At 45.5% G+C, this 14,481-nt stretch overlaps 1 protein-coding gene across 3 annotated transcripts in view; it reads left to right on the top strand.

Moving 5' to 3' along the window:
- Positions 1 to 14,481, top strand: part of RHPN1 (rhophilin Rho GTPase binding protein 1) — a 58,738-nt gene that overhangs the window by 26,119 nt on the left and 18,138 nt on the right. For 2 of the 3 annotated variants that reach the window (XM_032763248.2, XM_032763247.2), the window contains exons 4-10: positions 846 to 921; positions 1,643 to 1,720; positions 2,902 to 3,026; positions 3,985 to 4,151; positions 4,845 to 5,032; positions 5,911 to 6,067; positions 9,649 to 9,768. In XM_032763248.2, the coding sequence (XP_032619139.1) occupies positions 846 to 921; positions 1,643 to 1,720; positions 2,902 to 3,026; positions 3,985 to 4,151; positions 4,845 to 5,032; positions 5,911 to 6,067; positions 9,649 to 9,768 (911 nt within the window). The remainder of the gene's footprint in view (positions 1 to 845; positions 922 to 1,642; positions 1,721 to 2,901; positions 3,027 to 3,984; positions 4,152 to 4,844; positions 5,033 to 5,910; positions 6,068 to 9,648; positions 9,769 to 14,481) is intronic. The other variant, XM_032763249.2, reaches the window with a different exon arrangement.

Raw genomic sequence — 14,481 nt, forward strand, 5'->3', positions numbered from 1 at the left:
GTTCATTAAGACACTTTAGACCAGTGGTTCTCAAACTTTTGTAATGGTGACTCCTTTAACGTAGCAAGCTTCTGAGTGTGACCCCTCTCCCCCCCATATAAATTAAAAACACTTTTAAATATATAACACCATTATAAATGCTGGAGGAAAAGCAGGGTTTAGGGTGGAGGCTGACAGCTCACGACACCTCCATGTAATAATCTCGTGACCTCCTTTCAGGGTCCCGACCCCCAGTTTGAGAACCCCTGCTTTAGACCATAGCAGCCAATTCAGCTTCTGATCTTTTGGCTGCTTTTTTAAAATTCAAAATAGCAACCTAAAAGCACTAGATTCTTACCCATGCACTGAAAAACATGCGCCCAAAGCCCTCGTGAAGTAAAATGCTGTTCCTGATGTGAGTTCTTTCAAAACTACCTTCACAGCTGAAAACGTTCGTGTCTGGCTTCTGTGTGCTCCTTCACAGCCTGGTCCTTTGTAAGTCAGGTGGGAGTTTTGTCTTTAACTTTAATGAAATCATGGTCAGCACCATGGTGAAGTGACCGTTAACTGGAGACACTCAGGCCTATAGCATTTGGGCTGCCATTGAAGTAGACCAGAGAAGAATATAAGAAATGCCCCCAACGGATCATATTAATGACCCAACTAGTCTCTCACACTGGCCAGTAGTGACTGTTCCAGAGAAAATTAAACCCCACATACTGCACCTTTTGCCATTCTAATCAGGGGTAACATTTCTTCCTGACCCCAGCTGATGATCATTTCTGGCCTGAAGCATGAGGATCCTTTACGCATATAAGATAATAGTGACTGGAAATATAAACTTTGCTTGTCTGTCATCTTTTTAGTGAATCTATCAGCGTCCCTATGATTCCTTTGGGGCTGAAGGAGACTAAGGAAATGGATTTAATGGCCCCATTAAAGGTAAGCCTGCTTAAAGTTATTTGAGTTGACATGCTGACTAAGGTGGGATGGCACCTCCCACTTGAATGAATCAGCTGTCATCCTTCTGACTCCTTTTAACTTTAAGAACATAAAGGCATAAACTTCAGCATAGTTACATTATTCCTTAAATATCGCATGTACATACATCATGCTATGATTATGAACATTTATATGTTGCAAGCTTTCAACAGAGACTTTACATGTTATCCTTTATGGACAAATACCCTGTAAGTGATGTATTTGATATAGGTATTTTCTCAGGTCTGAGATGAGTTGTTTGCAGAGAACAGGGGACCCATTGTCAAAAGGCCTGTGTATGTCAGTAACACCAGTTTATAAAGCCTTGCAAATAATAGGCCAGATCACGTCCCCTGGGCTTTTACTTACCGAGGGGATGAAAACAGTGGAAAAGCTACCAAAGAACTGTCCCAAAATCTGTTGTAGATGGGAGCCCAACCAGTTCTCCGGGAGCCCCTGTGCATAAACATTTGTTTTGTTTGACACTTTTAAGGGTTAGGGAGTGTGGTAGAACTGCAGAACTGTCTCCTGGCATTGTTTGCCATGTGTTTATAAAAGGCATCTACTCCTTTGCTAAGAGAGATGATCAGTTGCTTGTTCAGTAGCCATAGAACTCACCCAACAAACTAAACCAAAAGCTTCTATTTTTCCCCTGTCTCTCCCCTTACGCTCCCTTTTCCAGGATCTCATCTGTGAACATTATGGAGAAGATGGCATCTCATTTGAAAAGGAAATCAAAGAGCTCATGGAGCTGCGGCAGGTTTGTGCTCCTCATGTTTAAAAACAAAAATCCACCCTGTTTTGGCTGATTCAGGAAGAAGATGGGTCATCTTGGCAAATCATTAATTCTATGGGTGATCTTTACACGTACCTTCAAGAGGTGTTCTGTAGTGCTTTGTGTACTTTATATTGTTGGGGTATGGGATTCCCTGGAGCACATGTTGGAAAAGTTGCAACTTCAGTTTATAGGTTACAAAATACTGTATTGGTGCAAGAGTCTGTTGTCATGAGTCAAACTTTAGGATTAGGGCCCTAGTGAGCAAAGATTAAAATTGGACCATGGTTCAACCGTCAGAATTATTTATCTAAAATATCACTCTACCATCTGAACCTCTGACAGCTTACAGCAGAAAAGCCCAGTGCTAGAATGGAAAAAGACTAATTTTGGATCTGTTAATAATGGAGCTGTATGGTTCCACCCCATATCTATTAAAATCTGTCATCTCAACTTGCCTTTTGAAGCCAAAATGAGCTGCTTCCCACTCCTGCATTTGATAAGATCTATTTTTCCCAAGCTTTGGTAGATTAGCAAGGCTGCAATAAAAACACCCTTAGAGCATAACATAAGAACATAACATTAGCTTTCAGTTTGCTGAGGTCAATTTTAATAATCCAGCCCAGAGTTGAACATTCTCTAACTTGCATTTCCTCTCATCTTAGGCTTCATATGAGTGAAGTGGTGCCAGCTATGGACCTGTATGGTTGGATCCAAAAACTTGTATTAAAAGGAGGTTAAGCTTTCAAAGTCAAACACTCAAAAGTTAGGAGATGCTTTGCCAGTAAATCTTACTTCAGCCCTCCTATGTCAAAGTGTATAGGCTCAGACTTTAATTATGATCATATACATTTTTTCCCTCCACCCCACCCCACCCCAGGATTCTTGCCTCATTCGGTGTTCTGTCATTTTCTATCACGGTAAAAGAACCTCAGATATGTTTATTTGGGATGAATTTCATCCCCCTGTGCCAAAGGCAAGGCCTCTGCACCTCTTAAATCTCACTTCTGTGCCCTCAGAATAGTGCTGAAGTGCACTGAGTGATGTGTCTCTGATCAGCAGGGAGTGTCTCCCATTAATTGTTTGTGTGCTTGCCACTGTTTTGCTGCTCTTGATGTCTAAAAGCCACAGCTGTATGTGTTACTTTTTTCCCTCCTCTTTCACAGGCCATGCGGACTCCCAGCCGGAACGAGGCAGGGCTAGAACTTCTGATGGAATATTACAACCAGCTTTACTTTCTTGACAACAGATTCTTCCCTCCCAATAAAAACTTGGGCATCTTCTTTCACTGGTTAGTGAGGGTTTTTTTTGTTCTGACCTTTTAAGTGTGTGTGTGTGTGTGTGTCTGTGTGTGTGTGTGGTCTTAATATTGCTGATATTGGGGGCTGAGGGTAAATAGATCCAGATGCCCAGGCCCTCTGTAGAGCTTGTTCCTCTAAAATATTTTTAAAAATCCATCTTTTTCTCTCTGTCCTCATCACCAGAAGTTGGGGATATTAACATAAAGATCTGGGTTCCAGCACTACATTCCATGTGACCTTAGGCAAATCACTTAAACTCAGTGAAGACTGCAAAATGAGGATTGTAATGCTCATATATCTTTAAGGGCATTGTATCCTCATTGCTGTCTGTAAGTGCATTGAGATCTTTTCCAGCATGTGCTGTACAGTCAATGCAAAGTGTGATCACAGCATTCATAGTTTCTATTTCAAATTGAGCAAAACATGAACACACAGTGAGCAACAAAGGAATCCACAGCATAATAAATGGAAAGAGGCTTGTGGTTTTTAAACATCAATGCCCCGGAGGCCTCCTTGTTCATGCCAGATCTTATTTAGATGTTTTCAGGTCTGACAGGCACCAAGTCATAAACTGCCCTGTGGAACGCTGTGCAATGGCATTATTCCCTTTGTGGTGGATTGTCCACTGCTGACAATTTTCAAATCAAGCTTGGATACTTTTCTAAAAGGTCTGCTCTAGGAATTATGTTGGGGCAATTCTCTGGCTTGTGTTCCAGAGGAAGTCAGGCTAGATGATCACAGTGTTCCCTTCTGGCCTTGAACTGTATGAAATTTCAGGTCTCATCTCTGTGGCTAGCCCTTCTACCAATATAGGCATTGAGAGTGAGTGGCTTTTCAAGCTGCTGAAAAGTCTGTTCCCCTTTTGGTAGGCTTATAAATCATGCTCCAGTGCATACTGGCAAATCTGCATTTTAAGCTACAAATTTGTCTTCTCCCCTCTGTCTCTAGGTATGACTCGCTAACCGGAGTCCCTTCTCATCAGCGCGCTCTGGCTTTTGAGAAGGGAAGTGTGCTCTTCAACATTGGAGCTCTGCATACCCAGATTGGGGCACGGCAGGATCGCACAACCCTGCAAGGAGTTGACCGAGCTATAGATGCTTTTCAAAAGGCAGCTGGTGAGTTAGCTGTTTAGAGCTTTCTTGGTGATTCTGTATTTTGGGGGGAGGGTTCTTCAGGAAAAAATGGTGGGAGGATGACTTGTTGCTCATTTCATGTGAGAGACTTTGGAGTTATTGAGCATATGTTTTGTAGATGCACTGAGCCTGGCCAGTGCCCCCTAATCCTGACCTGTAGCCCCCCGCCCTGCTATAGTACTAGGCTAATAACCCATCACATCCCAAGTTTTGCTAATGCATCTCTCAATCCTGACCCTGTGAGAAGACATCGTAACCAATATGGAGAATGCGTTGTTCTGAGGCATGTGTGACTGGTGTTGCCTCTGATCTGAGCTCTTTAGACAGTTGCACTCATTTACCAGAATCAGACTTTGACTTCACCAGCACATTCTGCTCAGCTCTCGCCCATGATGTGGAGCAGCTTAAGCACTGACGGAGTCTCTAGAGCACATACAGTCGAGGCAGGCAGGAGCAACATACCAAAGTGAGGCAGAGTTTGGAGAGCACTGAGAATGAGTCCGAGCAATGGCATGTGCCAGGCATATCAGTGGCCATCGTCTACTGCTCTGCTAATCCCACTGAGTGGTGGTGGTGATGCTCACTATCTACATTTGCCAGTCTCCACTTGATTTTAGAATTGTAAGCAGAAGAGTCTTTTGCAATCTCTCTCTCCAGCTGCTTCTATTCATGCAGGTGCCTTTAACTACCTGAAGGAGAACTTCTCCAACGCCCCTAGCCTGGACATGAGCACTGCCTCGCTGAACATGCTTGTGCGACTGATGATTGCGCAGGTGCAAGAGTGTGTCTTTGAGAAGGTCACCCTGACCAGCGCCCAGAATGACTTCTTCACTCAGCTGCAGATTGCACAAGAAGCAGCCAGGGTACACATCTCTGCACAGCTTCTGTTTGAACCCAGCAAAGCTACTCATCTCCTGTGGCTTTACTTAGCAGAGCCATCTGGGGTGTGGTGGGAAGAGAAGAAAACCAGCAGGGAGGGACAGGCAGAACCCTTGAGCAAGGGGAGGTCTAGGAGGAAGCCCAGCTGGCTTGGGGGGATGAGGCATGCCCTGTGGGGAAGCAGTGGGAAGGGATGGGACTACATGGAGCTGTCATTGCTGCAATGAGCAAGGGAGGCATTGCAGGCTGTGCACACTCATTGCTCCACTGGGTGAAATGCAACCATTAAACACAGCTATCAGGAGGGGCAGCCATTGGTTTCCTGGGTACTCCACACCTCAATCATGAGCTGAGCAGTTATGGATTAAGATTTAACAATATTTACATTTCCAAAAAATAAGGAATCCTCTGAGAATTGGGGCTAAGTCACACGAGTCATTAGCTGAAACAATCTTGTGACTGGAACTGTGTGACAGGAATGGATCAGTCAATATCCTGTTCTCTTCACTCCCTCTAAAGTGTCTGGCACTGCTCTCCACATGTACTGTTAAACTCCCACCTGGGTGCTAAATATAGACCAGGAATATATTGGGTGTTTAAAAGATGTTGACCCTCCAGCCATGACTCCATAGAGCCCTCCCTATTTTCTGAAGAGTCTTACAGCTCTACTAAGATGACATTTCAGGGTGAAGCTAGGGTGATATCTTGGTTTGGGATCATTAATGCTGTAGGTCCTCTGGGCTAGATGGACCATTGGTCTGACCCAGTATGGCTGTTCTTTGTTTTTAATCCACAGTTTCACAGTTAAACTGGTATCTGATTGGAACCTTCTCATTAATAGCCTGTGTTTTGATGGTTGCAGGTTGAAGAAGTCTACTCATTGGTGCATCAGACCATGACCCAGGCTCACGTGAAGGATTATGTACCTTTCTCATGGGCCACCATGGTCCATGTCAAGTCTGAGCATTTCAAGGCCCTCTCCCACTACTATGCTGCCGTTGCACTTTGTGACTGCCCCTGTGAGTATCAGTCCTACAGCTGACCTGCAGCCCAAAGGTGGCTGTGCTGTCACCTAAACGCTTGTTTATCTTGCTTCTCTATGTAGCATTCATCAAAGCAACAGCTCAGCACTTGGCCCCTCAAGGTTCAAATGTGGGACATGAGCAAAAACGAAGGGGACACAGAAATAATAATGCAGGAAGCATAGTGCCTTGTGGGACGTTTTAACATAAACAGAACTGTCTGTAACCTCACTTAATCTGAAACTGAGGACAGGGTGTCTCTCCATTCCCCATCTGTTAAATGGAGAATATTTCTTTTCTCTCACCTTCTGTCTGGCTTGTCTGTTGTGTATATACACAATGCCTTGCACAGTGGAGCACCAATCTTGTTTGGGGCCTCTAGACAGTACAGTAGTATAAACAGCTGACTTCAGAAAACGTACATTTCAAAAATCAAGGTGTAAGTAATCCTTTTACAATGGCACAGCTCCACAAAGGGGGCTTAGACACTGCAACACTGAGGATCACAACACTTAACTTCAGGGTGCCAAGAAAATGACAGGAAAAACGCTGGGATCTACAAAGCCTACATAATAAATGGTTAGATAGGTACCTTTAGAATGCGATCCACAAAGCCAACAAGAGGGGTGTGTTCTAAGCTTCACCCGTCTCCAAGTTTGATTCCTGTTCTCCCCCCGGTTATTGAATCACTAACAGAGACTGGCATTTGGTTGCCTGGGTCACATATGGGGCCTCATCAGAAGCTGTCTAACTCCATGTAAAATAGCGGGGGTGGGATGGAGGGTAACCTCCTCTATAACCTTTGTCCCTGTGGTTAATGTACTCACTCAGAATGTGGGAGATGCCCCCCTGTTCAAGACTACGCTCTGCCTGACAAGAAGGGATTTGAATAGGGATCTACTATCTTGCAGGCGAGTCTCCAAACCAGTGGGTTAAAGGATATTCTGATGTGGGTCTCCGTCACTCTCTGCTATTGAAGTTGTTCCACTTTAATTAATATTTAAATGATCTAGTCATTTAATTGAGCATGACAAAGAGAGAGAATTACTCTATTGGTTCGGACACTTACCTGAGAGATAACAGATCCCTGTTCGGATCCCTTCATCTCATCAAGCAGAGGGAGCACTTGAAGAGAGGATTAGACCCTTACAAATCAACAGGAGCTGACTACAAATGTGGGGTTTGAGTTGCGTATGCAAATAACTTGACACTCTTTGGTTCAGGTCAGGTTGGCAGGGTTTGGCCAGTGGCGTTTCTCACCGATGGCCAGTGTGACGATCGCCAACTGACTGAGCAGTCGATGAACAAGGGGTTGGGGCACGGTGCGTTCCACACTTGGCTCTGGCCCAGGCTGCCACTGCTGCTTCCTGCTCAGCAGGAGAGGGAGGCGGCGCTGACAATATGGCAATTAGGAGTCTGGCCCTTAGTGGCCCCTGCAGGCCCAAGGAGACAGCACAGCACCAGCTGGTGAAGTGCTGAGACTAGGGCCCCATCTACACGACGCGTGAAAATCAATTTTAGATACGCAATTTCAGCTACGAGAATAGCGTAGCTGAAATCGAATATCTAAAATCGAGTTACTCACCCGTCTTCACCGCGCCGAATCGATGTGCGCGGCTCGCCATGTCGAATCCGGAACTCCGTTTGTTTTGGTGGAGTTCCAGAATCGATGTAAGCGCGCTCTGGGTTCGATATATCTCCGTCTAGACGAGACGCGATATATCGAACTCCGAGCTTTCGATTTTAACGCGCCAAAATGGCACGTCGTATAGACGTGGCCTAGGATCCTTCCCAGCACATCTCTGTGGGACCCACCCAATGTGCTTTACAAGATAGTCAGGCCTGGTTTCTATCCCAGAACGCTTACACTCTAACCCCACATGTGGAGTACTGCCTAAGAAGTGGTAGGGAGGGGTAAGGTGAGGAAGGAAGAGGGTTGCAGCAATGCGGTCATTTCAGGGGTGTGCGTGCATATCTGTGGTTCAGTTGTCATCTTTCTACTGTCTCCCCCCCGCCCCCCCCAGCTCTTCTTTATTGGCTCGTTCCACACGGGTGTCACAGAAGAAAGCGAGTCTTTAGCAATCAGAATGAGGAGCGGGTGTTGGGTTAGTGGGCCCGAGTTGGGAGGAAGCTCCATGAATAGGGGATTATGGGGGGTGGGGATGGGAAGCTTGGAGACTGTTGTAGGAGTAGCAGGTGAGGATGGTATAACGACCGGCATCGTTACAGGGCAGCAGGGTCAAAGCAAGCGTTTTTCTAAGCACTCAAATGTGTGTGGCTTTTGTAGTGACTGTCCTAACAGTAAGGCTGGTTAAGGGGTGGGAGGGGGGAAGCAGGAATCAACAGGAGAGTCCCTACACTGCCACATCATGCCCATTTTGGCTTTTGGGAAGACGACGTGTGTCTGCAGTTCAGATGCCACAGCATTTTGTTCTCTCCCTAGGTATAATCTAGCCCTGTTGTTCAGAGTAACAAATCCTTAGCCAGTACAGCAGGCCATCAATAAACTCTTTATGCCAAGATTAATCCCCGGCTGGTACAGTACTTGCACAGAAAGAATCAGTATCCATAATGCCAGCATGACGTAGGGCTGACTTCAGATTCAACAGGCTTCAGCAGTAGCTTCCCGTTAGTGTTCTGGGAACATGCTGGCTTGATTTTGATTATTATTTTTGTTTAAGCATTTCTGTTGGTCATGAGCCCTCCCAATCTCTCGTTATCACCTCCTGTTCCCTAGAGAGGAGATTATGCTATAATCCTGAAGGTCATCCAGACCTGAAAAGATTAGCCACAGCTTTGGCCAGGGGCTAGTTACAAAAAAAGCCAACACAAACTGACTAGATCTGCTGCTCGAAGGGCTTGTGACAAGCCTTGTTTCAGCCTCACCAGGACTGTGCTTTGATTTAGCCCAAGTAGCAGCAGCGCAGCTGTGGCAGCAGAGGTGGGGTGGCATGGGCCAGCCTCCCAAGTCCAAGTCTGTCCAGGACCAATGGCACATACTGGAGTGGCTAGCTTGTCCCGCCACCCATGGTGCCCTGGCTCCGCTGCTACTGTTACCCTGGCTAGTCCAAAGCTAGTTTGCCTGTGTCTGTGTGCTGCGATCACCCCTCCTGATTGCAGTGTATCCATGCCCTCTGTATTTATGACTTTGGCATATATACCTAGGACACATTATTTATTTATTTATTTATTTATTTTTTTCATTCATGTCTGCTTTAAAAAGGACCTAAGGCAACTGGGCGAACTAGAAGGTGCCCAGATACCACAGTGATGGGTGCAGTATAAACCCTAGAGCTGGTGCAAAAACTTGAAATTTTTCATACATTTGGTGATTTTTGTAGGCTGCCCCATTAAATACACAGGCTCCATGCTCTCCATTTGGATCCATTTGCACAGAGGCTGTAGTGTAATTAAAAACATCCATTCTCTAAACTGCTGGAGCAATGTAGATCCAAGTGCTGCTGCAGATAGGCTATCCAGGTTCTTCTCTCATCTGCCTGGGAATTTCCAGCTATTCATGAATGAGTAATGCTTTGACTATTCCACTGAGCCTATGTATGCCTGCTTGTTTCACACAGCCGTCTCTGAAGCTGACTTCCCAGAGCACGAAAAGGCTTTTGTCCAGTTTCATGTCACCATGCCGGAGGGACCATCACTTCGTCTTGTACTACAAGACCCGGAGGAGCGAAGGAAACTGGGTAACTCCCTCAGCCTAGTCAACCTTGTACGGCATTAGCCAGGAGACAAGGTTTGATGCATGAAAAGCCCCACTGTAATCCCACTATTTCTCTCTGTGGACAGCATGCTTGAAGATGGTTTCTCAATACTTCAACAAGCCCTCAACACCCACCCTGCCCCAGCTCTGCCTTTTCCATGGTGGTGGCTTGAAAGGGGCCTCTTCTGGGATGCTGTGACTGGAACATGCCAGGTGTCTCCCTTTTCATAGTCAAACTTTTAACTATAAATCCTACATCAGCCAGATATGGGGGATATTTATCAGGCAAGGTTTCTTGGAGGCTTATTGTCTCACTTCTCAACACCTCAGTCCTGCTTTGCTGTCTTAAGGATAGGACTAGGGCATGAAAAATGTGTGTACTCCCTCTCCTTTTCCTTGAATTAAGTCCATAGATTTCTGTAGAAATTAAGCTGTCATTTAAAACCAAATGAAACCAAAAAGTTTTTAGCCTTTCTGGTTGCAGAGACCCTTCCAAACATGACTGGATGTAGCTCTGTCTTCCTGAACCTGTTGACAGCTCTAGTGCCTCAGAGCCCAGTATGAAAATGAAGAGAATCCTTTCACTTTAACTCTTCTGCTTGGAAATTCTATGGTAGAAGCAGACCCTACAGCTTCTTTCGGGGGCAGAGTAACAGACGTTCTCCAGTGACTGTATGTGTAAGAAAAAATGGCATTTTATGGGGTCCTGTGTTCTTGTCTCAATAACTCCACATTACATCTGCTTATTTTGTACACTAAAGAAGTTTTTCTAACTGCCAATGCTGCAAGGGCCCGTAGGATCAGAGAGCCAGACTGGGCTCTTTCTGGCTTGCATATAGCCAACAATAAAAGTACTGCACTCAGTGCTTAGTTACAAATACTGCTGGTGATGCATGAGCCAGAGTGGAATCCAGCTCTCTAATGTAGTGGTGTTGGCTCTCCAAAGCTAACTGGAGGCAAAACCAGGAAAGTTTGCTGCAAACACTGAAGTTGGCAGTTATCACTCTGAATACACCCCGGGAGAAGCGCTAAGTGTAGGTGCTTTTCAGAGTTGGACTCACTTTAATGACCTTCTTGCACTGCATTCAATGGGTTTCTTTCACAGGATGTAATGGGAGTTGGATTGGGCTGGGAGCCTGTAATGGAACCCAAAACTTAAGCGGGAGGTGTCTTAGCATTAGGCTTCGAAGCATTATTGGTAAATGTTGGGGAAACCTTGATTTCACTGTACGCACACAAACTGATGACTGTTTCCATCAATAAAGATCACAGTTTGCAGCTAGGCAAAGTAAGAAATATGCTGCTTGAGAACTTATTAGAGTTCAAGGGTATTTACTTTGTCACCATCACATGTCAAAATATATAGTGTGCTTTAATGGTTTAAAGTTGAGATTCAAAAAGTTGAAGCATCTACTCAGTTGGCAGTTTCACATGGAAAAATGAATTTAAGACAGGATGCTGGTAAATACCAGTTCATACTGGAAAAAATAGAATTATTATTAGAATATACTAATGCTCATTACTAAAAAATATTTAGCAATTGATGATGATTTCGCAGTAATGTGGTCTGTTTAATTTTAATGAAAAGAAATAAGAGCCATAAAATCCTCAGCCTAAAACTGTGTACTATTGCCTTGGCTACCTCAAACTGAAACTCTGGAATCTGGGAATTCCCTTTGTTTGGTAAATAAACATGTAATTTTTCATAGCTAAACAAAGAAGGGGGAATTCCCAGATTCCAACACTTTAGTTTGAGGTAAACTGCAACTAACTGTCAAGTCCAGTACTGTCTTTTGATGTGGCTGCTGGCATGCAGCTGAATTCAATACAGGAACTCAAGTCAAAATATTTCAACTTGAGCAAAAGTGGACCACCACCTGACCCAATTCATGGCTATTTTGAGAAAGTTATGAAGATGTCAGTGTTTCTTAGATGCAGAAATGGCAAAGAAAAAATGATCAGGTAAGCAGATTGCACGAGGAAACATTTTGCAAAATGCAGTGGAAAGAACAGACACCAGACCAATGACTTTGGTTAAATGCACATGAATATTAGACTCGGACTGTGAGGATGAAGTTACTGATAATACTGCACTGTCATTGCCAAGAACCTCAAAAGACAGCCAGGTCCGGGTCAGCTAAAGACATCCAGGAGGAAGAGTCATGGTTCTTCTCTAAATGATGTCACTATGAGTGTTCCACCTTGTGTGCGGCAGCACCCCCTGCACCCGGCTTTGGAGATCTTCATTAGCCGTGGCTGTTGGACTGCACATGGGCATCTCCTCTGTCTCATGCTGTGAACAGGACGTGCGTGTGTGTATGTAGCGCTGTGGGTTCCAGCTGCCCCCCAATTCCTTCTCTACCACCTTAGGCTCTGCTGCGGATTCTGGCCCAGACCAGCTTCTCCGTTACCGTTGATAATGCCTTACTTGTTGTTTGCAGTTTGTTAGTTCTTTCCTTCTGTGGAAGAAAACGCAGTCTTCGCTGTTAGGTAGTTTGCAGCAAGTCAGAGGCAGTGTTTATTCTCAAGCAATTGCAAGGGGGAGAGAGCGCACGGACAGAGTTTCCCCCCCTCCCGAGGCAGGTCTCCCCCAGATAAACAGTTAGGGCAAGCATTTATACCTTTTTGTTGCATACAATAATGATCAACAGCCACATCTTGTTTATACATATTCCTTCCTGATGTCTTACTTTTCTCAGTAGTTCCTGCTACAGTCTGTGTTCCATTCTTATCTAACACAAGATCAAAAAGCATCTCTTACAGTTTTTCCACTCGCCCAGGCCCTGCCTTAAAGTCTCGCATTATAAGAGTTGGAATTAGCTTGACTCTTGCTCGATTCTGTTGAAAACTAAGATGTCTGTGTCCAAATTCCCTTTTTCCACTTCCACACTTCTGAACTCCCAATTAAAAAAAAAAAAAAAAAATTCTCCACCTCTTTAGTTCATAGTTTAGATTTTCGTTTCCCGCTTCCTGCCCTTCCCAACTGAGGAGATTTTCCCTCACCCTCATGCCTGGCACTCCTGGATTCAGGAGGGGCATGTCCTGCCAGAATGCCTTTCCAGTAACGATGGTCACCTGCAGTACATTTGCTCCCTGGGGAAGATGGGATACATCCCACAAAAATGTGCTCACTGCCAGGGCCAGAAAAGACTGGCACATTCGCTTGTGACTTCTCTTCATGGAGAAATCACTGTGTCCAGCTTTGGAACCCAGCCCAGATATTTCCTCTCCCTGGCCCTCACCCTCCACTAGGTGGTCTACTGACCCATTCTCTGAGTCCTTCCAGAAGAAAGTAGTCTCCTCCCCATTCTGACCCGAGGAAACGGGCTCCGTTGTCACTCATTGAGACGCCGCCTGACACAACTCCATCCCCAGCAAGGTCGGTTGCCTCAACATCCTCAGAGAGGGGACATAGGTGGGACCTGGAAAGTCTCGTACTGATATCAACCAACAGATTTGCAGCCCTCGGCACTGGCTCTGGGCATTAAAGACTGAGATGCAAGACCTCTGAAACCAGTGCCAGCCAGACCTACTCACAGCACCAACAGAATTGTCAGCACTGATAACGCTACTAGCGCCAACATCCTTTTTAGCACCAACTAAGTCCTCAGCACCAGGAAAGTCTTCAACCCCATCAGCTCTGCCAGCAATGCTCTTCCTTCCTCCACAGGAGTTTTGACATCTCAAAGAGCTGTTTGTCTCTGAGGTGCCCGAGTCCCCCCACTACTTGAACATGACCTACATCCACTGCCATCCTCATTGCCGGAATCACATCGCCGTTCACCAAGGATGGCACCTGCCTTCCCTGGTGATGTAGAAGAGGAGGAGAACAAAGTCCCACTCGAGACAATCTACCATTGGACCAGGCCCCTGGTATGGACCGGTATGGATGCAACCCCATGTGCTACTCCCTTAAACTTGGCCATACTGGGATCTTTGGGCCATGTATGGAGAACAGTTTGGGAACCCTTCCACAGACCAGATCTGAAGGCCTTCCCCTTCTTCACCAGTCTCTCGCCTACCTCACTGGTCGCTCGCCTCTTCCCATACTGGAGGAGGAAGAAGAGCAGGAGAAGGAAATTCCACTGCTGCTTCTCTTCTCCTCCTAATGAGGCTATCAGGTCTCCATCTCCTACTGCAGCTGATGACTCCAGACACTTTCAGAAATTGTTTTGCAGGCTTGCACATGCTCTTCAGATTCCTTTAGAGGAGGGGAAGGATGAACAACAAAAGCTACTCAACATCGTGCACATGTTGTCATCCTCCAAAATAGCTCGTGCTCTCTCTCTCTCTCTCTCTATCAACCAGGCCCTTCTCGATTCTGCAAAAGTACTCTGGCAAGCCCCAGTGTCCATTCCATTGACTTGAAAGTGGACGGACAAAAAATACCATGGTCCTGCCAAGGACTTGGAATTTCTTTTTACTCACTGCACTCAGAATTCCATGGTTGTCAATGCCATGAAGAAAAATACCAATCTTGACCTATCCACCATGTTAGAGACTGGAAGCAGCTAGACCTGTTGTCATAAAGCATAAGTCCCAATTCTGAACCTTAGCGTCCAAAATGTGGGTGCCTGCATGAAACCTTCAAGCTTAATTACCAGCTTAGATCTGATAGCGCTGCCACCAGCCAGGAATTCCAGTGCCTGGCTCACTCTGGTTTCCCCAAAACCTTCCCTGGGGGACCCCAAGACTC

Source organism: Chelonoidis abingdonii, chromosome 2 (genome assembly GCF_003597395.2).
Source record: "Chelonoidis abingdonii isolate Lonesome George chromosome 2, CheloAbing_2.0, whole genome shotgun sequence".
Lineage (NCBI taxonomy): Eukaryota > Metazoa > Chordata > Testudines > Testudinidae > Chelonoidis > Chelonoidis abingdonii.